Here is a 25,209-nt window from a genome sequence, read left to right on the forward strand (position 1 = left end):
TTAGCCTTCTGAGGCAATGAGCAAACACATTGTACCATTAGAACACTGGAGTGAGAGTTGCTGGAAATGGGCCTCTATACACCTATGGAGATATTGCACCAAAAACCAGACATTTAGTAGAATTTAGCTAGAATAGTCATTTACCACATTAGCAATGTATAGAGTGGATTTCTGATTAGTTTAAAGTGATCTTCATTGAAAAGAACAGTGCTTTTCTTTCAAAAATAAGGAAATTTCAAAGTGACCCCAAACTTTTGAACGGTAGTGTATGTTCCAATTAATATGACATGTGGATCAATACAGTCCACATGGTAGCGACTACACACACACATAAGTGGGACAAGCTGGAAGAAGTGAGTGAATAATAATAATAATAATAATAATAATAATAATAATAATAATAGCAGTATAGTAAGGAGAGTAGTATAACAAATAATAAATAACATTGATAATCAGAATTGCACAAATAGGACCTGAAAACTAAAATAATGAGGTTTGGCATCAACACAGAATTTAAAAATGTTTATAAATGTGTTGAAATTTATTAATCCTTCAGTTAAGTAAACATACTGTACATTTGTATACAAGAGGCACCATAAAGAGTTACACAGAGATGCACCTTTTTATGATATATAAAATTCTCATATAATTATAATATAATTTCATATCAACTCTACAACAATTACTTAAATGAGTTAAATAACTACATATGATGGAAACTGCTCAGTCTTCTACCTGCTTGTGGCCTTAACTCTTTTTACCAGAAGCCAAAAATGGAATTATCGCCTGCTTTGGTAGTGTCCGTGTTTAGCATTGGATTTATTTGTGAAGTCACACTCCATAGTTGTGGGTACTGGCTCCTGTGAAAGTAGACACTCGGTGCTTAAAGAATTTGCAGTTAAAAAAAAAAAAAAGCTTTAGTTGTGCTTTCTGTTTTATTTCTGTACCAATGTTATTGTAGAGAGGTGTGAATTGTTTGCCCAGCAAGGGGCTCACCTTGTTTTGCTGCTAGTGAACAGGGTGATGGGAAAGTGGAAAGGTCCTACTTTCCCATCACCCTGTTCACTAGCAGCAAAACACAGAGTCACGATACTCTACACACAGAAACCCAACAATGTCATGACTAATCTTATAATAGACTTGCACAATAATTTAATCAGTTTATTTACACTGATTGAAAATGTCTGGTAAGTTGATCTCTATTCCACCGGCAAAACGGAAAGCCACTACTCTAATTCCAGATCCAGTTGAGACTCTCACACTCACATGAAGGACCTGAAGATGAGTTCGCCTGTTTCCTGTACTTAGTACTCAGCTCTGTCTGTTTAAAATGTCTTCACTCATTTATTCAAAAAGGTTTTGCAGTACAGTAGCTTTCTTTGCACCTCTGAGCTTCATTCTCTGATTGATTTCTTGGTTTGACCTGTTTTTAAGTTCACTGTTTTTGATCCAGTTTTGCTGCATCGTTTTGGTTTGATTGATTTGACCCCTGCCTGTTTTCTGAACATGAATCTGCCTGCCGATGTGGATTTTAATAGACTCGTGCGTGCTCTTACATCAACCTGCCTCCAATTTGTGACAGCCTTCTTTGAATCTTGGGTAGCCTGCAGAATGATTTTCCTTTATTCCTTTTATCTATTTGCAGCACATGCATAAATTAGGGTGTGTTTCATGTAAATATATTATGTATATGAGGATAAGCTGATAAATATGCAAATGAAGTGTAAATAAGGAACTAGAGAATGGCAGCTGATGCTGATTCATTAATTGCATTCAAACCGTCATGTTTTTTTTTTTTTTATGTCAATCCATGCACTCAAATTCGGTATTTGCGATAAGGTCCATAAGATGCATGTTAAAATTGTATTGCTATAAAATAAAGAAAGTGAACCTGAGTTAATGGGAAATTTGTGAGTAAGCCATAATCAACAGTACATAAGGGTTAAGGTGAAATTACTCTCAGTCCAAACCTGATTCAATACAACCACAAACCTGATAAATTTAGCAAATTATAATACTGCATACACCAGGCTTGCAGCCAAGCCTGCAATAGTACATAGTCAGACACAGAGAATCTCAGTGCATCATCTACAGAATAGAATAAATTTGCATCAGACTTGCTAATGTTAATACACAGATATGCAGTCACGATCATGTAAATCAGCACTGCAGCAAACCATCACGCATAAGAAACAGTTCAGCTACAGTGGGGCAAAAAAGTATTTAGTCAGTCACCAATTGTGCAAGTTCTCCCACTTAAAAAGATGAGAGAGGCCTGTAATTTTCATCATAGGTACACTTCAACTATGAGAGACAAAATGAGAAAAAAAATCCAGAAAATCACATTGTCTGATTTTTAAAGAATTTATTTGCAAATTATGGTGGAAAATAAGTATTTGGTCAATAACAAAAGTTCATCTCAATACTTTGTTATATATCCTTTGTTGGCAATGACAGAGGCCAAACGTTTTCTGTAAGTCTTCACAAGGTTTTCACACACTGTTGCTGGTATTTTGGCCCATTCCTCCATGCAGATCTCCTCTAGAGCAGTGATGTTTTGGGGCTGTCGCTGGGCAACACGGACTTTCAACTCCCTCCAAAGATTTTCTATGGGGTTGAGATCTGGAGACTGGCTAGGCCACTCCAGGACCTTGAAATGCTTCTTATGAAGCCACTCCTTCATTGCCTGGGCGGTGTGTTTGGGATCATTGTCATGCTGAAAGACCCAGTCACGTTTCATCTTCAATGCCCTTGCTGATGGAAGGAGGTTTTCACTCAAAATCTCACGATACATGGCCCCATTCATTCTTTCCTTTACATGGATCAGTCGTCCTGGTCCCTTTGCAGAAAAACAGCCCCAAAGCATGATGTTTCCACCCCCATGCTTCACAGTAGGTATGGTGTTCTTTGGATGCAACTCAGCATTCTTTCTCCTACAAACACGACAAGTTGAGTTTTTACCAAAAAGTTCTATTTTGGTTTCATCTGACCATATGACATTCTCCCAATCCTCTTCTGGATCATCCGAATGCTCTCTAGCAAACTTCAGACGGGCCTGGACATGTACTGGCTTAAGCAGTGGGACACGTCTGGCACTGCAGGATTTGAGTCCCTGGCGGCGTAGTGTGTTACTGATGGTAGCCTTCATTACTTTGGTCCCAGCTCTCTGCAGGTCATTCACTAGGTCCCCCCGTGTGGTTCTGGCATTTTTGCTCACCGTTCTTGTGATCATTTTGACCCCACGGGGTGAGATCTTGCATGGAGCCCCAGATCGAGGGAGATTATCAGTGGTCTTGTATGTCTTCCATTTTCTAACAATTGCTCCCACAGTTGATTTCTTCACACCAAGCTGCTTACCTATTGCAGATTCAGTCTTCCCAGCCTGGTGCAGGTCTACAATTTTGTTTCTGGTGTCCTTTGACAGCTCTTTGGTCTTGGCCATAGTGGAGTTTGGAGTGAGACTGTTTGAGGTTGTGGACAGGTGTCTTTTATACTGATAACGAGTTCAAACAGGTGCCATTAATACAGGTAACGAGTGGAGGACAGAGGAGCCTCTTAAATAAGAAGTTACAGGTCTGTGAGAGCCAGAAATCTTGCTTGTTTGTAGGTGACCAAATGCTTATTTTACCGAGGAATTTACCAATTAATTCATTAAAAATCCTACAATGTGATTTCCTGGATTCTTTCCCCCCATTCTGTCTCTCATAGTTGAAGTGTACCTATGATGAAAATTACAGGCCTCTCATCTTTTTAAGTGGGAGAACTTGCACAATTGGTGGCTGAGTAAATACTTTTTTGCCCCACTGTAAACTGAATTTATTTGCAAATTATGGTGGAAAATAAGTATTTGGTCAATAACAAAAGTTCATCTCAATACTTTGTTATATACCCTTTGTTGGCAATGACAGAGGGCAAACGCTTTCTGTAAGTCTTCACAAGGTTTTTACACACTGTTGCTGGTATTTTGGCCCATTCCTCCATGCAGATCTCCTCTAGAGCAGTGATGTTTTGGGGCTGTCACTGGGCAACACGGACTTTCAACTCCCTCCAAAGATTTTCTATGGGGTTGAGATCTGGAGACTGGCTAGGCCACTCCAGGACCTTGAAATGCTTCTTATGAAGCCACTCCTTCATTGCCTGGGCAGTGTGTTTGGGATCATTGTCATGCTGAAAGACCCAGTCACGTTTCATCTTCAATGCCCTTGCTGATGGAAGGAGGTTTTCACTCAAAATCTCACGATACATGGCCCCATTCATTCTTTCCTTTACATGGATCAGTCGTCCTGGTCCCTTTGCAGAAAAACAGCCCCAAAGCATGATGTTTCCACCCCCATGCTTCACAGTAGGTATGGTGTTCTTTGGATGCAACTCAGCATTCTTTCTCCTACAAACACGACAAGTTGAGTTTTTACCAAAAAGTTCTATTTTGGTTTCATCTGACCATATGACATTCTCCCAATCCTCTTCTGGATCATCCGAATGCTCTCTAGCAAACTTCAGACGGGCCTGGACATGTACTGGCTTAAGCAGTGGGACACGTCTGGCACTGCAGGATTTGAGTCCCTGGCGGCGTAGTGTGTTACTGATGGTAGCCTTCATTACTTTGGTCCCAGCTCTCTGCAGGTCATTCACTAGGTCCCCCCGTGTGGTTCTGGCATTTTTGCTCACCGTTCTTGTGATCATTTTGACCCCACGGGGTGAGATCTTGCATGGAGCCCCAGATCGAGGGAGATTATCAGTGGTCTTGTATGTCTTCCATTTTCTAACAATTGCTCCCACACTTGATTTCTTCACACCAAGCTGCTTACCTATTGCAGATTCAGTCTTCCCAGCCTGGTGCAGGTCTACAATTTTGTTTCTGGTGTCCTTTGACAGCTCTTTGGTCTTGGCCATAGTGGAGTTTGGAGTGAGACTGTTTGAGGTTGTGGACAGGTGTCTTTTATACTGATAACGAGTTCAAACAGGTGCCATTAATACAGGTAACGAGTGGAGGACAGAGGAGCCTCTTAAATGAGAAGTTACAGGTCTGTGAGAGCCAGAAATCTTGCTTGTTTGTAGGTGACCAAATGCTTATTTTACCGAGGAATTTACCAATTAATTCATTAAAAATCCTACAATGTGATTTCCTGGATTCTTTCCCCCCATTCTGTCTCTCATAGTTGAAGTGTACATATGATGAAAATTACAGGCCTCTCATCTTTTTAAGTGGGAGAACTTGCACAATTGGTGGCTGAGTAAATACTTTTTTGCCCCACTGTATTGACGAAATAGAAATAAAAAAATTCAGAGAGGATGGTTCAGAGGACTGTCAGCTGGAAAGGTTGCTCGCTTGACAAGAGTGAGCACAAACATTCGTACAGGGATACAGCAGGGTCCAAACGTCTGAGTACTAACAAACACTTTTATTGTGCAGTTAATAATATTGAATTGGCTAATCATCCTTCCTTGCAGCTGAATTACGAAGCTCAACATGACCAGCCCTGTGTCCGAAATCACTCCCTACTCACTATATAGTGGACTATATAGTGAGTTTACCACTTTGTAGTGCTGTCCGAATGTATAGTGAGAATTATTACACCCTATATACTTCACTCAAAGTATCCCACAATGCATCATGAAAAGTAGTGTACAACCGATGGTCACTAATCATCCCTGTGTCTGAAATTGCTCCCTACTCACTATATAGGGCACTACATAGTGGGGACGCCATTTTGTAGTGCTGTCCGAAACCTTAGTGAGGATTATTTACATCCTATATAGTGCACTCAAAGTATCCCATAATGCATCACAAAATGCAGTGTACAATGATGGTCACTAACCAAGCAATATATCCCATCATGCATTGTGGTCACGCTGAAAGAAATCAAATTAAAAGTCTCAAATTTGATTTAATAAAAGGCAGCGGCAAAGAAGAAAGTATTCAGCCTTGATTTATAAAAACTGAAAGATACAGCTACTTTGTATTGATTAATGTGGGAAATACACTCAGTATAATATGGATTTATCACAAAAAGACATGCATGTATTTATTATTTTGAAAACCCATCAGCCGACCGATCTGGCACGTTTTAATTGTGCGACAATAATGACGTAAATACCGGCGCGACGGAGTAGTGTCCGAAAGTGTTTTTTTCATTTTACCAATGAGCTCACTATGTAGTCCTCTATATAGTAATTAGGGAGTCGTGAACGAGTGAGTGGTTTCGGACACAGGGCAAGTCATACAAAGGTGTACAAGCATACAAAGGCGCCGCTGGCAGCCTCCATACTACTCATGTCTGACCACAGCTCAGATATTCACACCTACAGGCAATTTAGACTAGCCAGTTAAACTAACTGCTTGTCGTTGGACTGTGGGGGAAACCGGAACAAACCCATGCAGACAGAGGGAGAACATGCAAACTCCACACAGAAAGGCCCCTGTTGGCCGTGAGGTTCAAACACGGAACCTTCTTGCTGTGAGGCGACAGTGCTAACCACTACACCACCTGTTAGGACTAGGACTGTTTTGGCCTCTAGAGGCCGCTGTTATTTCTTTTTCGTGTCATGTTTATTTTGGCCTCTAGAGGCCGCCACTGTTCCTGTGTTTTGTGTTTTTGTTAATTGCCTGTTAGTCCTAATTATCTTCACCTGTGTCCTTAATTAGTTTGTGTATTTATACCCCTGAGTTCAGTCCTCTTGTCACGGAGTCTTTGTGCTGTTATGTTTATCTCCAGTTTCCTTTGTACTGTGTTTTGTGGATCTTCTGAGCTTTTGCATTTTTGCCTTTTTCTTTTTGAATTATACTCTTTGTTTTTGTTTTTTTTTTGTTTTGCCCTGGATTGTATATAGTGTACATAGTATAAATAAACCTTTTGTTACTTTTTCTACTTCCGCCTCACGCCTCTGCATTTGAGTCATTCCCCTGGTGGCCTAGTGGGGGTTTGCTGGATCATCACACCAACGAACCAGGTTCGAATCCCAGCAAAACCCTAACAGAAAGACTCTGTCATGACCGACTCAGCAGAGGCTGCTTCAACTGTCTACCCGGCCAACCTTCAGGGAATTATGGCAGCTTTGACACGCTTCGGAGCGACCATGGACGCTCATGGACGTACGCTCACCAGCCAACGTGAGGCCCTTGCTTGCCACGAGGAACTGCTTCAGCAAATTGGGAAAACCCTGGCACAGCTGACATCTCTGCCTGCATCTCCTGCTCCTGATCCAGCTCCCACTCCTGCTCCAGTGCCTCCTGCCATGCTGCCTTCTTCACCTCGCGAACCCAGCCTTCCTGCACCACAGAGGTATGACGGCAAGCACAGTGAGTGCCGAGAGTTCCTTACCCAGTGTCAACTCACCTTTGAGCTTCAGCCTACCACCTACACTACGGATCGCCGCAAGATTGCCTTTGTGATCACCTTATTAGCTGGTAAGGCGCGAGCCTGGGCTACTGCTATCTGGGAAAGACAGGGACCTGAGTGCTTTGATTTCCAGCTGTTTTCTGAAGAGATGCTTCGGGTCTTCGATCAGGCAGACATCAGTACCGACGCAGCCCGAAAGCTCATGTCCATCCGGCAAGGAGGAAGCGTCGCAGATTACGCCATCTCGTTCCGAACACTCGCAGCAGTAAGTGGATGGAACGAGACTGCCCTGGTGTCAGCCTTCCACCATGGTCTGTCTGACCCCATCAAGGACGGTCTGGCCTCTATTGGATGCCCAAGTGACCTCGAAACCCTCATCTCACATGCTATTCGTCTGGACAACAGGATGAGAGAACGCCACCAAGCCTTGAGCCCCCCCAGCCTCCCTACCTCTACCTGGAGACCATCTACCTCCTTCAGTGACTGTCCAGAACCCATGCAAGTGGGTCGTACTCACCTCTCCGCATCTGAGAGGGAGCGCAGAAGGAGGGACAAGTGCTGCATCTACTGTGGCAAGCCTGGTCACTTCCGAGCATCATGTCCCGAACTCTTGGGAAAAGGACTGCCCCGTCCAGCCGAGGGAGGGTTGTGATGGGGCCTACCCTCTCTCCCGGACTCCCTGGTCAAGGAATCTACATCCCGGTCTCCATCTCCTGGGGTGAGTCTGTCCACTCTTGTCAAGCTTTGATAGACTCAGGGGCGGCTGGGAACTTTATGGATATTCACTTCGCCCAAAGCATCAATATACCTACTGCACCTCTTGAAGTCCCTCTGTCTGTGTCTGCCCTCGATGGCCAAGCGTTAGGTGATGGAAGAGTCACCCAAGTTACTTCTCCAGTCTTCCTCCAGTCTCAAGGTCACAAGGAAGAAATATCCCTGCACCTGATTCCTTCACCTGAGTTCCCAGTTATTCTAGGCCTTCCTTGGCTTATTCGCCACAACCCTCGCATAGACTGGGTAACAAGCCAGGTTGTGGAATGGGGCCCTGCATGCCATGCCTCTTGTCTGCTCTCTAGCTCTCCTGTGTCTCCTGCCGAGCCCCCTGATCTCACCGAGTTATCTCAAGTTCCCACAGAGTACTGGGATCTCAAGGAAGTATTCAGCAAGAGCAGGGCCGCCATTCTTCCTCCGCACTGGGCCTACGACTGTGCCATCGACTTGCTCCCTGGGACTACCCCTCCTCGTGGCAGACTGTTTTCCCTCTCTCAGCCAGAACGCAAGGCTATGGAGGAATACCTCAAAGATGCCCTGGTCTCTGGGTTCATTCGACCCTCCACCTCACCTGCTGGTGCCGGCTTCTTCTTTGTCGGCAAGAAGGATGGGGGGCTTCGACCATGTATTGACTACAGGGGCCTGAACAAGATCACTGTGCGCAACCGATATCCCCTTCCGCTGATGTCCACTGCTTTCGACCTGCTCCAAGGCGCCACCGTCTTCACCAAGTTGGACCTACGGAACGCATACCACCTCATCCGTATCCAACAGGGAGACGAGTGGAAGACTGCCTTTAACACCCCGTCTGGGCACTACGAATACCAGGTGATGCCCTTCGGACTCACCAACGCACCAGCTGTTTTTCAGGCCCTAATCAACGACGTCTTAAGGGACATGATTAACCTGTACGTCTTTGTCTACCTCGATGACATCCTTATCTTTTCCAAGACCATGCAGGAGCACCGCCACCATGTCCGCCAGGTTCTCCAGAGGCTGCTACAGAACAATCTGTTCGCCAAGGCCCAGAAATGCGAATTTCATGTTCCCGAGGTCTCCTTTCTGGGATTTATTGTACGGACAGGCCAACTCCAAATGGACCCTGCCAAGACCCTGGCCGTCCGGGACTGGCCTACTCCCAAGTCCGTTAAGGAGGTTCAGCGGTTCTTAGGATTCGCTAACTTCTACCGCAAGTTCATCAGGAACTTCAGTTCTGTGGCAGCACCCATGTCAGACCTCACCAAAGGGACAGGTGGATCTTATGGCTGGTCTCCTCAGGCAGAAAAGGCGTTCAAAGACCTCAAGGCCCGCTTCTGCACGGCACCCATTCTGGTCCTCCCGGACACCTCCCAACCATTCATCGTGGAGGTGGACGCCTCGGACAGTGGTGTCGGCGCGGTACTCTCTCAACGTTCGGAAGGAAAGCTGCACCCCTGCGCTTACTTCTCCCACCGCCTGAGTCCTGCGGAGTCCCGGTACGATGTGGGGGATCGAGAACTGTTAGCGGTCAAACTGGCCCTTGAGGAGTGGAGGCACTGGCTGGAGGGAGCGCAACATCCATTCCTGGTTTGGACTGACCACAAGAACCTGGAGTACCTCCAGCAAGCCAAGAGACTGAACCCTCAACAGGCTAGGTGGGCCCTGTTTTTCAGTCGGTTTGACTTCACCCTCTCGTACCGTCCCGGCTCCAAGAACACCAAACCTGACGCACTGTCCAGGCTGTTCTCTGCCACTAACAGGGAGAATGAAGTCGGGCCTATTATCCCGGTGTCCCGGATTGTGGCCCCTGTCCGCTGGGGTATTGAGGAGGCTGTTCGACGAGCCCAACGCCAGGACCCCGGTCCTGGGACGGGGCCACCGGGCCTCTTGTACGTCCCACATCAAGCCCGGGCCAAGGTTCTCCAGTGGGGTCACTCTTCCCCTCTCACCGCCCACCCGGGAGCTCGGAGGACCCTGGACTTCCTGAAAAGACGCTTCTGGTGGCCTAACATGGAGCAGGAAGTAAGGTCATTTGTCCTGTCCTGTGAGGTTTGCACCAGAACCAAGAACCCACGACAGCGTCCCCAGGGTCTCCTGCATCCTCTGACCATTCCCCGGCATCCCTGGTCCCACGTGGCAGTCGACTTCATCACGGGTCTCCCTGAGTCACAAGGTAACATGGTCATTTTGGTCATTGTTGACAGATTCTCCAAGGCCTGCCGCTTCATACCTCTGTGCAAACTCCCCTCTGCTCTTGAAACAGCGAAACTTATATTTAATCATGTCTTCCGAGTCTTTGGTCTTCCACAGGACATCGTCTCAGACCGAGGGCCCCAGTTCTCCTCCCGAGTGTGGCACGGGTTCTGCAAGGTCATCGGAGCCACTGCCAGCCTCTCCTCTGGGTTTCACCCACAGTCCAATGGTCAGACGGAGAGGCTCAACCAGGACCTGGAAACCACCCTGCGAGGCCTGGCTATGGATAACCCGACATCATGGAGCACCTGGCTGCCATGGGCAGAGTACGCCCACAACACCCTGCAGTCATCGGCCACCAAGCTGTCGCCATTCCAGTGCCAATTCGGGTTCCAGCCACCTCTGTTCCCGGACCAGGAGGAGGACGCGGGGGTGCCCTCGGTCAACCAATATGTGAGACAGTGTCGCAAGACCTGGAGCAAGGTCAGGAAGACCCTCATACAGACCTCCAGAACCAACCAGACTCAGGCCAACCGCCATAGAAGACCTGCACACACTTTCCGCCCTGGGCAGCGGGTTTGGCTGTCCACTAAGGACCTTCCGCTGCGGGTGGAGAACCGCAAGCTTGCTCCTCGCTACATTGGCCCCTTCAAGGTGGTGCGCAGGGTGAACCCTGTCTCCTACCGGCTCCAGTTGCCCCGGACTCTGAGGATCAACCCCACTTTCCATGTTTCCCTGTTGCGGCCCGTACTGACGTCTACGTATGCCCCTGCCCCTAGGAACCCCCCACCCCCCCGCATCTTCCAGGGGCAGACTGTGTTCACTGTGAATCGCCTGCTTGACTCCCGCCGGGTCCGCGGCGGCTTGCAATATCTGGTGGACTGGGAGGGCTATGGTCCTGAGGAGCGCTGCTGGGTTCCTGCTCGGGATGTCCTTGATAAAGAACTGTGTCGGGACTTCCATTCGGCCCATCCGGATCGCCCTGGGAACGTCAGGAGACGCTCCTAGAGGAGGGGGTCCTGTTAGGACTAGGACTGTTTTGGCCTCTAGAGGCCGCTGTTATTTCTTTTTCGTGTCATGTTTATTTTGGCCTCTAGAGGCCGCCACTGTTCCTGTGTTTTGTGTTTTTGTTAATTGCCTGTTAGTCCTAATTATCTTCACCTGTGTCCTTAATTAGTTTGTGTATTTATACCCCTGAGTTCAGTCCTCTTGTCACGGAGTCTTTGTGCTGTTATGTTTATCTCCAGTTTCCTTTGTACTGTGTTTTGTGGATCTTCTGAGCTTTTGCATTTTTGCCTTTTTCTTTTTGAATTATACTCTTTGTTTTTGTTTTTTTTTTTGTTTTGCCCTGGATTGTATATAGTGTACATAGTATAAATAAACCTTTTGTTACTTTTTCTACTTCTGCCTCACGCCTCTGCATTTGAGTCATTCCCCTGGTGGCCTAGTGGGGGTTTGCTGGATCATCACACCAACGAACCAGGTTCGAATCCCAGCAAAACCCTAACACCACCAAATACAACTAATGCAAATTATATCTTTCAAACAAGAGCACATCAGTCTTCACTAATATAATTCAGTAAAAGTTTGTCCTTTACTACCATCAAGCAGTAAGATACTGTAATGCTGAACTCATTTGGAACTTTACTATCATACATCCCAGTTTCAGGATTTTATTTGTTCAAGGCTTAGACATAGTGTTGTGTCCACACAACATTTTGATATGACTGGTTTTACACCTGTTTGTTGTAGTTCCCAGGTTTCCTTGCCAGGTACTAATAGAAAAAGTTGTCACCTTGTGACCGTGACTTCACACTTGCACTCTATAAAAGGTTTGTTATGTCCTGCTCGTCCTCTTTACCATTTTGCATCTTGGGAAGGAGCTGAGGAAGTGCATTCGAGATGCTGATCACAGTGCTGTAATACTTCGACTTTTAGCACATCTGTTTTTTTGTCATTTTTAAAACTGGCACTGTCTGAGTGAGTGTGTTGAGGGTAGTGGTGACTGGTGATGGTAGTTCTAATATTTTACTTCTTACTAATTTGGCTATTATTGACTGTCTTTCTGAGCAGCAAGCATGGCCTATTAATACTAATAATAAGTTCAACTTACATAGCGCCTTTCTCACACCCAAGGTCAGAATGCATAAAACATCCAATTGTGATGCAGATTGGCTACAACAGCAGTAGACCATATCGGGTTCCACTTCTGTCAGCCAAGAACAGAAAGCTGAATCTGCACTGGGCACAGGCTCACCAAAACCGGACGGTTTAAGACCAGAAAAATGTAGCCTGGTCTGAGCAAGCTCAATTTCTGCTGAGGTACACAGATACAGTGGTGCTTGAAAGTTTGTGAACCCTTTAGAATTTTCTATTTTTCTGCATAAATATGACCTAAAACAACATCAGATTTTCACACAAGTCCTAAAAGTAGATAAAGAGAACCCAGTTAAACAAATGAGACAAAAATATTATACTTGCTCATTTATTTATTGAGGAAAATGATCCAATATTACATATCTGTGAGTGGCAAAAGTATATGAACCTTTGCTTTCAGTATCTGGTGTGACCCCTTTGTGCAGCAATAACTGCAACTAAACGTTTCCGGTAACTGTTGATCAGTCCTGCACACCGGCTTGGAGGAATTTTAGCCCATTCCTCCGTACAGAACAGGTTCAACTCTGGGATGTTGGTGGGTTTCCTCACATGAACTGCTCGCTTCAGGTCCTTCCACAATATTTCTATTGAATTAAGGTCAGGACTTTGACTTGGCCATTCCAAAACATTAACTTTATTCTTCTTTAACCATTCTTTGGTAGAACGACTTGTGTGCTTAGGGTCGTTGTCTTGCTGCATGACCCACCTTCTCTTGAAATTCAGTTCATGAACAGATGTCCTGACATTTTCCTTTAGAATTTGCTGGTATAAGTCATAATTCATTGTTCCATCAACAGTGGCAAGCCGTTCTGGCCCAGATGCAGAAAAACAGGCCCAAATGGTGATACTACCACCACCATGTTTCACAGATGGGATAAGGTTCTTATGCTGGAATGCAGTGTTTTCCTTTCTCCAAACATCTCATCTCATTATCTCTAGCTGCTTTATCCTGTTCTACAGGGTTGCAGGCAAGCTGGAGGCTATCCCAACTGACTATGGGCGAAAGGCGGGGTACACCCTGGACAAGTCGCAAGGTCATCACAGGGCTGACACATAGACACAGACAACCATTCACACTCACATTCACACCTACGGTCAATTTAGAGTCACCAGTTAACCTAACCTGCATGTCTTTGGACTGTGGGGGAAACCGGAGCACCCAGAGGAAACCCACATGGACACTAGGGTGCATCAGTTGCCCTCACTTTCATAAAATCTGATGCATTTTTGTTTGGGTGTTCCTTTTCACCAATAAAGACATCCTGTACAATTTTTTGACCATATTCAAAAGTCTAATGGCGGCACCATGAGGTTCATTTTTTGCCAAAAAACACTTATTTTATGTTTTCGCGTAAGGTTTGAATTACAATGTTGGACTCCATTTATTGATTTCTTGTGACCCAGAGATCATGTTAAGAACCTTTGCAAGGGATTGAGAAGCGTTAATGTGATTCATAATACATTTGTCTTGTTTAAAAGTAGTTGAACAATGATTCAATGAACAGCTAAAACTCAAACTGTGCTTGATAATATATTTAGAATATGTACTAAAAATGTGTATCTAAGATATTTGGTATACTCTATAAGGTGACATAATGTTTCATGAAAAGTGATCAAAATTTTGTCATAAAAGTCATAAAATAGCCGCTTTTTCCATAACTTTGAGCTCCTGGTGCCACCATTAAACTTTTGAATTTTGTCAAAATATTTCACCCAGTGTGTTTTCTTACCAAAAGGAACATAAAAACAAAAATGCATCATGATCAGAGTAACTTTTCATTTTTAGGGGGCAACTGATGCACCCTAGCAGACACGGGGAGAACATGCAAACTCTGTACAGAAAAGCCCTTGCCAGCCACGGGGCTCGAACCCAGACCTTCTTGCTGTCAGACAACAGCACTAACCACTACACCACCATGCCACCCAACTTCTCCAAACATAATGCTTCTCATTTAAACCAAAAAGTTCTATTTTAGTCTCATCCGTCCACAAAACATTTTTCCAATAGCCTTCTGGCTTGTCCACGTGATCTTTACCAAACTGCTGATGAACAGCAATGTTCTTTTTGGAGAGCAGTGGCTTTCTCCTTGTGATCCTACCATGCACACCATTGTTGTTCAGTGTTCTCCTGATGGTGGACTCGTGAACATTAATATTAGCCAATGTGAGAGAGGCCTTCAGTTGCTTAGAAGTTACCCTGGGGTCCTTTGTGACCTTGCTGACTATTACATGCCTTGCTCTTGGAGTGATCTTTGTTGGTCGACCACTCCTGGGGAGAGTAACAATGGTCTTGAATTTCCTCCATTTGTACACAATCTGTCTGACAGTGGATTAGTGTAGTCCAAACTCTTTAGAGATGGTTTTGTAACCTTTTCCAGCCTGATGAGCATCAACAACGCTTTTTCTGAGGTCCTCAGAAATCTCCTTTGTTCGTGCCATGATACACTTCCACAAACATGTGTTGTGAAGATCAGACTTTGATAGATCCCTGTTCTTTAAATAAAACAGGGTGCCCACTCACACCTGATTGTCATCCCATTGATTGAAAACACCTGACTCTAATTTCACCTTCAAATTAACTGCTAATCCTAGAGGTTCACATACTTTTGCCACTCACAGATATGTAATATTGGATCATTTTCCTCAATAAATAAATGAGCAAGTATAATATTTTTGTCTCATTTGTTTAACTGGGTTCTCTTTATCTACTTTTAGGACTTGTGTGAAAATCTGATGATGTTTTAGGTCATATTTATGCAGAAATATAGAAAATTCTAAAGGGGTCACAAACTTTCAAGCACCACTGTAGTAGCATCAGAATTTGATGCTAACAGCATGAATCCATGCACCCAACCTGCCTTGTGTCAAGAGTCCAGACTAGTGGACGTGGTGTAATGGCATGGGGAATGTTTTCTTGGCACACTTTGGGTTAGTTCATACCAATCATCACTTGAATGCCACAGCCTATTTGAGTATTGTTGCTAACCATGTGCATGTCTTTCTGGCCACAATTTACCCATTCTTGTAATGGTTTATTCCAGCATATTAATGCACCATGTCACAAAGCAAAGGTCATCTCAAACTGGTTTCATGAACATAACAATGAGTTCAATGTTCTTCAGTGGTCTTCTCAGTCACTGGATCTGAATCCAGTAGAACCTCTTTGGGATGTGGTCGAACGTGAGATTCGCAGCACATCAACATGGACCAGAAGATCAAAGAAATGTTTCTAACATCTTGTAGAATCCATGCCACGAAGAATTGAGGCTGTTTTGAGAGAAAAGGGAGGCCCTATACAATATTATTATAGTGTTCCGAATAAAGTGCTCAGTGATTGTACTGCTCATCCCAAAGCATGATTCTGGAGTATTTACTTCAATTTCTAGCAGCGTATGTTTTCTACATTGAGACGCTCTGTTTTGGCTGGGTGCAGAGTCGGGTGCATCAGTTGCCCCCTAAAAATGAAAAGTTCCTCCGATCATGATGCATTTTTGTTTTTATGTTCCTTTTGGTAAGAAAACACACTGGGTGAAATATTTTGACAAAATTCAAAAGTTTAATGGTGGCACCAGGAGCTCAAAGTTATGGAAAAAGCTGCTATTTTATGACTTTTATGACAAAATTTCGATCACTTTTCATGAAACATTATGGCACCTTATAGAGTATACCAAATATCTTAGATACACATTTTTAGTACGTATTCTAAATATATTCTCAAGCACAGTTTGAGTTTTAGCTGTTCATTGAATCATTGTTCAACTACTTTTAAACAATACAAATGTATTATGAATCACATTAACGCTTCTCAATCCCTTGCAAAGGTTCTTAACATGATCTCTGGGTCACAAGAAATCAATAAATGGAGTCCAACATTGTGATTCAAACCTTACGCGAAAACATAAAATAAGCGTTTTTTGGCAAAAAATGAACCTCATGGTGCCGCAATTAGACTTTTGAATATGGTCAAAAAATTTTACAGGATGTCTTTATTGGTGAAAAGGAACACCCAAACAAAAATGCATCAGATTTTATGAAAGTGAGGGCAACTGATGCACCCTAGTGCAGAGTCTATGTTCTGGCCAGACAAAACAAACAAAATCCTGAAGTTAACTAACTGAGTTGATGGTTTGGCAATATTGCAAATTGTAGTTTTCTGAAGGTACAGTATATTCGACTGATTGATTATTACAAACCTTTTTTTTTTTTTTACACATTATAAACAGACAGACAAACACACATACACACACAGGAGTACCCACTCTTGTAGAATGTGTCACGTGGGTCTGGTCTGAGCATGTCCGCAGCACGTGTGTGTAAACTGTGGACCTCCTGTAGAGTGTGTGTGTAGCTAGCCAAGGTCTGCGGGATGTGTTTCACACTGTTCATCTTCAGGCTGGACTCGTCTGAAGTGAGAGACAATGAGAGAGGAAAGTGAGGAAAGGGTCATGCAGTCAATTTCACACACATGAGAAGCAGCTTGGGGGATGAAACATGACAGTTTAGGTCACTGAGATCAACTTGGGCAAGAACTGCAAGAAAGACAAAACATAATGCTGCACTCACGAGAAAATACCAGGATGTACTGAGTCTTGTCTGGCCATTTCAGACAGATACCTGCCATAGTGCCATAAATAATACACAAATATACTGTATTTATACAGGAATTTCACAACCGCAAATCAGAAAAAGTTGGGATGGTATGGAAAATGTAAATAAATAAAAAGAAAGCAGTGATTTCTGTATTTATTTCATGTTTTGTCTGGTTAACTTTAATTAATTTGTTAATATACATCCATTCCTGCATTTCAGGCCTGCAACACATCCCAAAAAAAAAAAAAAAAAATTGGGATGGTGCAATCTTTAATACCGTCCCAATTTCTTCTGATTTGGGGTTGTAATTGAGTGCCTATAGTTTATTCTGTGTGCAATCGTACAAACATTGTGTAGGGGAGAATAGGGAGATTTGGGATGTCGGAGACTTGGGACAGTTTGGATTCCCATAAATTAATTTCAACCAATCAGGTTTTAGATGGGGCGGCACGGTGGTGCAGTGGTTAGCGCTGTCGCCTCACAGCAAGAAGGTCCAGGTTCGAGCCCCGTGGCCGGCGAGGGCCTTTCTGTACGGAGTTTGCATGTTCTCCCCGTGTCCGCGTGGGTTTCCTCCAGGTGCTCCGGTTTCCCCCAAAGGCATGCAGGTTAGGTTAACTGGTGACTCTAAATTGACCGTAGGTGTGAATGTGAGTGTGAATGGTTGTCTGTGTCTATGTGTCAGCCCTGTGATGACCTGGCGACTTGTCCAGGGTGTACCCCGCCTTTCGCCCATAGTCAGCTGGGATAGGCTCCAGCTTGCCCGCGACCCTGTAGAACAGGATAAAGCGGTTAGAGATAATGAGATGAGATGAGATGAGGTTTTAGATGACATCAGAAGTTAGATGTTGCCCCTGAGAGTAACATACTTCCTTTGGAGCCATGAAGCTGGACACTGCAGAAAGGTTTATGCAGTTAAATACGTTTGTCAACCGAAACCTGTACTTTCTACTTCGCCTCCCCCTCCATTCTATGGCGTAGTGTACACTGGTGAATTTGGGATTTGTTAGGAATTAAAGTATGTAGCCTGGAGTTATTATATACTGTATAATATTATTAATTAAACTTCAATTCTGTGGAAAAAAATTAAGGATTTTTTTTCCAAAATGGCCAGATGGGGAGAACTGGGACAGTTCATGTTATACCATAGGTTTACAAATATAAAATTGATTTTTTTTTAAATGTGTGAGAGTACGCGCATGAGGATGAAGCTTGTTTAATTCCTTCTTAAGAACTGTTTTGTCTCGTCAGGTTTTGGGTAAACTGACATTTTTCTATCGCTGTACCAGCATTGTGTTCATACAGTTCATATGTTACAAGTTTTGATAATAAATAAAAATTAAACATGTCAGCCTAGATATTTTATTTTTGTTCCATGTCTCCCCTCAGTGTCCCAAGTCTCTCTGAAAATAAATAAATAAATAAATAAATAAATAATGACGGGAAAAGTGAACCCTGAGGGCCAGTATATGTGACAAGCTGAGAAACTAATGTTGTGGTAAGAGGGTATAGTAAATCCTCTCTAATGCAAAATTAATGTGATGCTACCTGCAAAGAATTTCACACAATCTACAAAAGCTGAAAACTTGTCCCAAATCTCCTTGCTCTTCCCTGTCTAGCTGGCTAGAGATGCCTAATTAATCTTTTAGCATCACAAGTTTCTTGAATATTTTTAGTGAATGTAGTTTTCAGACCAGACTAATCTACCATGTCTGCTTTGAAAAAAAACCCCCTAATATTCCTTTATGCTGGGAGGCACGGTGGTGTAGTGGTTAGCGCTGTCGCCTCACAGCAAGAAGGTCCGTGTTCGAGCCCCGTGGCCGGCGAGGGCCTTTCTGTGCGGAGTTTGCATGTTCTCCCCGTGTCTGCGTGGGTTTCCTCCGGGTGCTCCGGTTTCCCCCACAGTCCAAAGACATGCAGGTTAGGTTAACTGGTGACTCTAAATTGACCGTAGGTGTGAATGTGAGTGTGAATGGTTGTCTGTGTCTATGTGTCGGCCCTGTGATGACCTGGCGACTTGTCCAGGGTGTACCCCGCCTTTTGCCCGTAGTCAGCTGGGATAGGCTCCAGCTTGCCTGCGACCCTGTAGAAGGATAAAGCGGCTAGAGATGATGAGATGAGATGAGATTCCTTTATGCTGTTCAAATATAGAGGGTTCGAATCATTAGGGTGCTCATCCCCCATAGTTCTAGTGAGAGCTTTCTAGGTCCCCACTCTCCCCTACACTCTGTGTGTGTGTGTGTGTGTAAGCACACGTGCAGGTGCCTTCTCTATTGATTATGTTTTGCCTGCTACCACTATGTGAAATCTCACAAATGTATATCCGATTGGCCAGTAATGAAAACACACTTTAATTATTGGTATTGATCAGCTGTGGGTTTGTCTTGTGCTTGTGCGTTGTGTGTGCATGTTTTTCTGTGTACTGTAATTGTAAATGAAGTAGAAAAAGAGACAGAAGAAGAGACCAAGACATTGCCTCGAGGGTTTCACAGCAGAATCCAGACAGCATGACACAATGGAGTACCAGTGTGTATGGCTCTGAGCATATTAACTGCTCACACACACATATGCACACACCCAGTTATTTGAATGAGGTATGCACTTGTGTGTGTGTGTGTGTGTGTTCTCCATTCATTAAGTTTTATCTCCCAGCTTTACGTGAACTCTCACAAGTGTCTGCTCAACTGGCCAGTGTTGAAAACACACTTTAATGAGTTGCATCGATTGGCTGCAAGTTTGCGAGTGTGTGTGTGTTTGAGCGTGTGTGGGTTCTCTGTGTGTTCCTCTCTGACAGAGCAGTCTGGGTGATTAATGATTAGGACAGCGTATTACACTTTGCACTGTATTCTCTGGGCGAGCGGGGGCGGCCAGGCTGTGTTCTTTAATGCACGTCCCTCTCTCCCTCAGCTTGTTAACTATAGCAAGGATTAAAAGGAAAAAGCGCTTCAGCCTGAAAACTTATAAATGAACCAAAACTAGAATCTAGAAGCACGAAGCAGACACTCTTACGGCTTTGCGGTAAAAGCATGTGTGAATGAATCTCCCTTCCCTTGCCAATGGAGGCTAATGTAAGTGGCTGTGGGTGCGAACATGTGTGAATGCAGATAAGAGAAAGTGGAGAGACATGAAAACAACCCAACTGTCCGATTACCACTGCGAGTGATTGCAATGGAATTAGAGATTCAAATCATAACTTTTTTTGTCTTATTGATTTTTGGGAGTTGAAATGCCTATTTCTCCACACAGAAAGATTGCCAGCATTTCTGAAGTATTGAGGTTGCGCTCAAAATGGCAAACTATTGCTACATTCATGACAGGTATGTATTTAATTCCTGATTCTGAACTTATCTCTTTGAGCTTTGTATATCTGGATCCTGATATTTTTGCCTATTCCTCTGGGCAAAACTGCTCAAGCTCTGTCAGACTGGATAGTGACTGTTGGTGTTTGTCTGAGTCGTGCTCTCTGAATGTGGCATTTTAACACATTCAGGTTCTTGGATTTGAACCAGTCCAGTGTAGCTTTTTAGAGCCATTGCTCTGTTGGTCAGTGAACCTCTGTGTCATTCTCACATCTCTTGCAGACTGGATCAGGTTTTCTTCGAGCACTACCCTGACCATTTTCCCAGTTCCAGCTGATGTTGATGAAGAGCATCTCAACATACACTACCGTTCAAAAGTTTGGGGTCACTTTGAAATTTCCTTATTTTTGAAAGAAAAGCACTGTTCTTTTCAATGAAGATCACTTTAAACTAATCAGAAATACACTCTATACATTGCTAATGTAGTAAATGACTATTCTAGCTGCAAATGTCTGGTTTTTGGTGCAATATCTCCATAGGTGTATAGAGGCCCATTTCCAGCAACTCTCACTCCAGTGTTCTAATGGTACAATGTGTTTGCTCATTGCCTCAGAAGGCTAATGGATGATTAGAAAACCCTTGTACAATCATGTTAGCACAGCTGAAAACAATTGAGCTCTTTAGAGAAGCTATAAAACTGACCTTCCTTGGAGCAGATTGAGTTTCTGGAGCATCACATTTGTGGGGTCGATTAAATGCTCAAAATGGCCAGAAAAATGTCTTGACTATATTTTCTATTCATTTTACAACTTATGGTGGTAAATAAAAGTGTGACTTTTCATAGAAAACATAAAATTGTCTGGGTGACCCCAAACTTTTGAACGGTAGTGTAATGCTACCGCCACCATGCTTCTTTTTGTTTCCGTTATCACTATGGATGCCCCTGTGTCAAAATGTCACAGAATTCCAACTTGCAGGAGTCAGAGCCTGAGCTAGTGGGCTGTTTGAAAAGATTTCACTGACTTGAGGGGTGGAAAGCTCCAGATTTTTACTTAATACTAAAAAAAACCAAAAAAAACCCCACAAAATAAAAACACCCTAGGGTTAACGCTAATTTTTTTTTTTTGTCTGTGTGTGTTTGTGCACTAGCTGTGTCACCACTTTGCACATCTGTTTCAAAATAAAAGCTAGAGCAATCTTGACAGTGATAAAGCCTCTACTGTTGTGCCATTGTATGATTTTGGGTTTAACCACAAAATGTGAGCAGATTTTAAATCACAGCACCTATTAAAACTCGGAAATGAAGGAATAACATCATTCTGAGGTAACAGCATCCATAAGTCAATTTGAATGACAAACAGTGACATGACAATATTTCCTTGCCACTATCTACTGCACATTACAATGAGGAATAGTGTGTAGTACACAGTTTATGGTGCACTATAGGATATGTTATACAAATATGCCATTTCGAACACAACTAAGGCGCTGATACATCTCGGTATCTGCGACAACATTTGAAAAAGGAAGATGCAATTACCAGTATAGAGAGAGATGTAGGCCGAGTTAATAACATCATACTTCAAGCCAGGTAAAAAGGGCCTCCACTGAAAGGGAAAAGGAAAGAAAGAGAAGCTGATGAGAAGACAGAAATGTGTGGGGTCCATTATTGCTTTAGTCCATGAGGTGTTCAACGATGGCTCTGCCACTTGAAAATAGATGCAAGATAGACAGGCTGCAATTCTTCTAAAGAGGCCGTGCAATTACTACATCACATCTTCTTAGCCTTGCTGAGATTACACGAGACAGGTCATTTACCAGAACAAAAAACTCTAATTACACTCCTGCTAGCTGTAGCCTTCACATACACACAAAAACAGACATGCAGTCTTACTCAGACAAATACCTTGAACATTTCTATTAAACTTATGCTGCCTTTAGTGTATTGTAATGGATGTGATATAATGTGACTACTGAAAAAGAACTGGATACATGTACATTAGTTTGAAAATCAGTGAATAAACACAGTGCTATAAAATGTTAACTAGTCACTGAAGACACACACAGCATTTCCAGACCCAGTGACTTTAGAACTTCTGTTGAAATACTATACTGTACATGGTTGTGGAGGCAGGGGCGTGGTCGAGCGCCGGTTTGTGAATAGAGAGCAAGGCCAAGGGAGGTAAGCGGCAAAGTGATAACACCATTGCTTGATTAACAGTGATGTGTGTGTGTTTGTGTGTGAGTTCTGTTTCAGTGATGACTGAGTGCTTAAAGATGGAGAGAAAGAGCTGAGAGGAGGAGGAGGAAATCGAGATCCAGCACAGAGCTGTTTGTGTGTGTCTGTGCGTGTGTTCGTGTACCTCAGTGAAACAATTAAGTAATAAAATAGCTGAAAAGTAAAAATAAAAACACCCATCAAAGTATCCCACCGGTCCCCATCCTTCAGTGTCTCAACATTCTTGAAGTGCTAGAATGGTACATCTCCATCCATGCATTATCCATAACCACTTATCCTGTACAGGCTCGCAGGCAAGCTGGAGCCTATCCCAGCTGACTATGGGCGAGAGGTGGGGTACACCCTGGACAAGTCGCCAGGTCATCGCAGGGCTGACACACAGAGACAAACAACCATTCACACTCACATTCACACCTACGGTCAATTTAGAGCCACCAATTAGCCTAACCTGCATGTCTTTGGACTGTGGGGGAAACCGGAGCATCCAGAGGAAACCCACACAGACACGGGGAGAACATACAAACTTCACTGTCGGCCACTGGGCTCGAACCCAGGACCTTCTTGCTGTGAGGCAACAGTGCTAACCATGACACCACTGTGCTGCCCAATGGTATATCTCTGATACCTTTATTGCTACTATGGTAACTATATGACACTTCTATGAAACACAATTGAAACTGGCTAAAGTTTAAAGAAAATGTTAGCGGAGTTGATGATGGGTCGTCTGGCTGTGTGACCGGACAGGGTACCTGGATCGATCCTGTGCGATGTCTGTACATAGTGTAACGACAGCGGGCCAACAGCCGTCTTTTTCCCCTCTCTGTAGGTGATCCTCGCTGCGCCGCCACTGTGGTGCTGAAAGGACAGCGTCCTATTCGCCATGCCGAAATTCAACAGCAGCAGCAGTTCAGCACCACTGGAAGAAAACAGCGCCTAGCTAGCACCTAGAACGAGGCAAGCAACGGCTTAATGCAGCGTGCTTGGTGGCCACTAATAGTGGCGTATGCATTCACCCTCCACGAGACAACAGGAGAGTATATAAGAGCTGTGTACCTTGCACAGAGTAAGTACGTCCTCCCGAATGCCACTATCTGACTTGCTGTATTTCTCTGCTAGCACATACCAGTTCGGATTGCGCTCTCTCTCATTGGGAAGATCTCTAAAAGAGGGTTTCACGCCTTACACCCTGTGACCCTCCAACACAACTCCTCCTACCTTGGACCTCACCTCACTCACCAAAACAAAAATTAAAAGCGCCTTTTTGCACCCCACGCCCTTGTTCCCGTGTCTGTGCCACATCTTGCCACTAGAGGGCACTACAATAGTTTCCAGGTTTCCCCTTCATAACATCTTACCACACTGTGCTGAATTGTTGCTAGGTGTGAATATGCAAATGTGTATGTGCAGAGTGCCCTGTGACAGGCTGCTGTCCCATCCAGGGCATATTCCCATCTCACCCCCAGTGTTCCTGGGATGACATCCAGATCCACTGCAACTCTGACAAGGATAAAGTGCTTATTGAAGATGACTGAATGTTTGCATTATCATTGCATAAATGTTTGATATGAGTACTATAAGTTGCATGATGCGCTGTATTAATAATATACACTGGTTATATAACATAGTGAAAACTACTGTAATTATATTCATCCTATAGTGCATGGGTATTCCCCCTATATAAAATTTCAATCCAAAACCCAGCTGCATCTTTTCACTCTACACTCACCGGCCACTTTATTAAGAACACCCACCTGTGTATCCACCTGCTATTTGATGCAGTTCTCTAATCAGCTGTTCCCTTGACAGCAGCACAATGCATAAAATCATGCAGTTACAAATCAAGAGCTTCAGTTCATGTTCACTTCAAACATCAGAATGGGAAAAATTGTGATCTCAAAGTGTGACTTTCTTTCACTGTGGCATGGCTGTTGGTGCCAGGTTTGAGTATTTCAGAAACTGCTGATCTCCTGCGGTTTTCACACACAACAGTCTCTAGAGTTGATACAGAATAGTGCGAAAAACAAAAAACGTCGAGTGAGTGACAGTTCTGTATTTGGAAACGCCTTGTTGATAAGAGAGGTCAGAGGAAAATGGCTAGATTGGTTTGAGCTTTTTTGCCAGGAAGGATATAGCAACTCATAGCAACTCTTAACAACCGTGGTGAGCAGAAAATCATCTCAGCATGCAACAGCAGAAGACCACACTGGGTTCCACTCCTGCAGCCAAGAACAGGAATTTTAGAATCAAGAACAAGTTCCTTTTAAAGCAGCCGGTGAGTGTATACTATGGATATCACAGATTCCTGCTCTGTGTCATGGTTCCCATGTTGACAAAAGCCCTGTGCGAGTGCTTGTTTTGCATTTTGCTCTAATACTGTCTCCACCCCATCCTGGCATTGGTTTGCTGCCCTGTTGTGTTCACCTGTTCTGTGTCAGTCCTTGATCTGTTTGTCTGTGTATACCCTGTTTTGTTATAGACCCCTTCGCATGTTTGTAAACAAACCGACCGTTACCAGGATGCGCCCGCAGCCTGGACTCAGAAACAATGGCGCTGCCCATAGACCGGCATTATGAGCTGTCAGATTATGCCAAACAATTGTCGTTACAAGATCGAGAATGCTACATAAATAAGTTAACTCTAGCAA

At 43.9% G+C, this 25,209-nt stretch overlaps 1 protein-coding gene across 1 annotated transcript in view; it reads right to left on the reverse strand.

The window, feature by feature from the left end:
- b4galnt4b (beta-1,4-N-acetyl-galactosaminyl transferase 4b) overlaps nucleotides 1-25,209 on the reverse strand; it is a 278,770-nt gene that overhangs the window by 31,563 nt on the left and 221,998 nt on the right. The window contains exons 9-10 of the mRNA XM_060912043.1: nucleotides 21,867-21,933; nucleotides 16,700-16,843 (exon numbers count right to left, since the gene is read on the reverse strand). Coding sequence (XP_060768026.1) covers nucleotides 16,700-16,843; nucleotides 21,867-21,933 — 211 coding nt within the window. The remainder of the gene's footprint in view (nucleotides 1-16,699; nucleotides 16,844-21,866; nucleotides 21,934-25,209) is intronic.

Source organism: Neoarius graeffei, chromosome 27 (genome assembly GCF_027579695.1).
Source record: "Neoarius graeffei isolate fNeoGra1 chromosome 27, fNeoGra1.pri, whole genome shotgun sequence".
Taxonomy (NCBI): domain Eukaryota; kingdom Metazoa; phylum Chordata; class Actinopteri; order Siluriformes; family Ariidae; genus Neoarius; species Neoarius graeffei.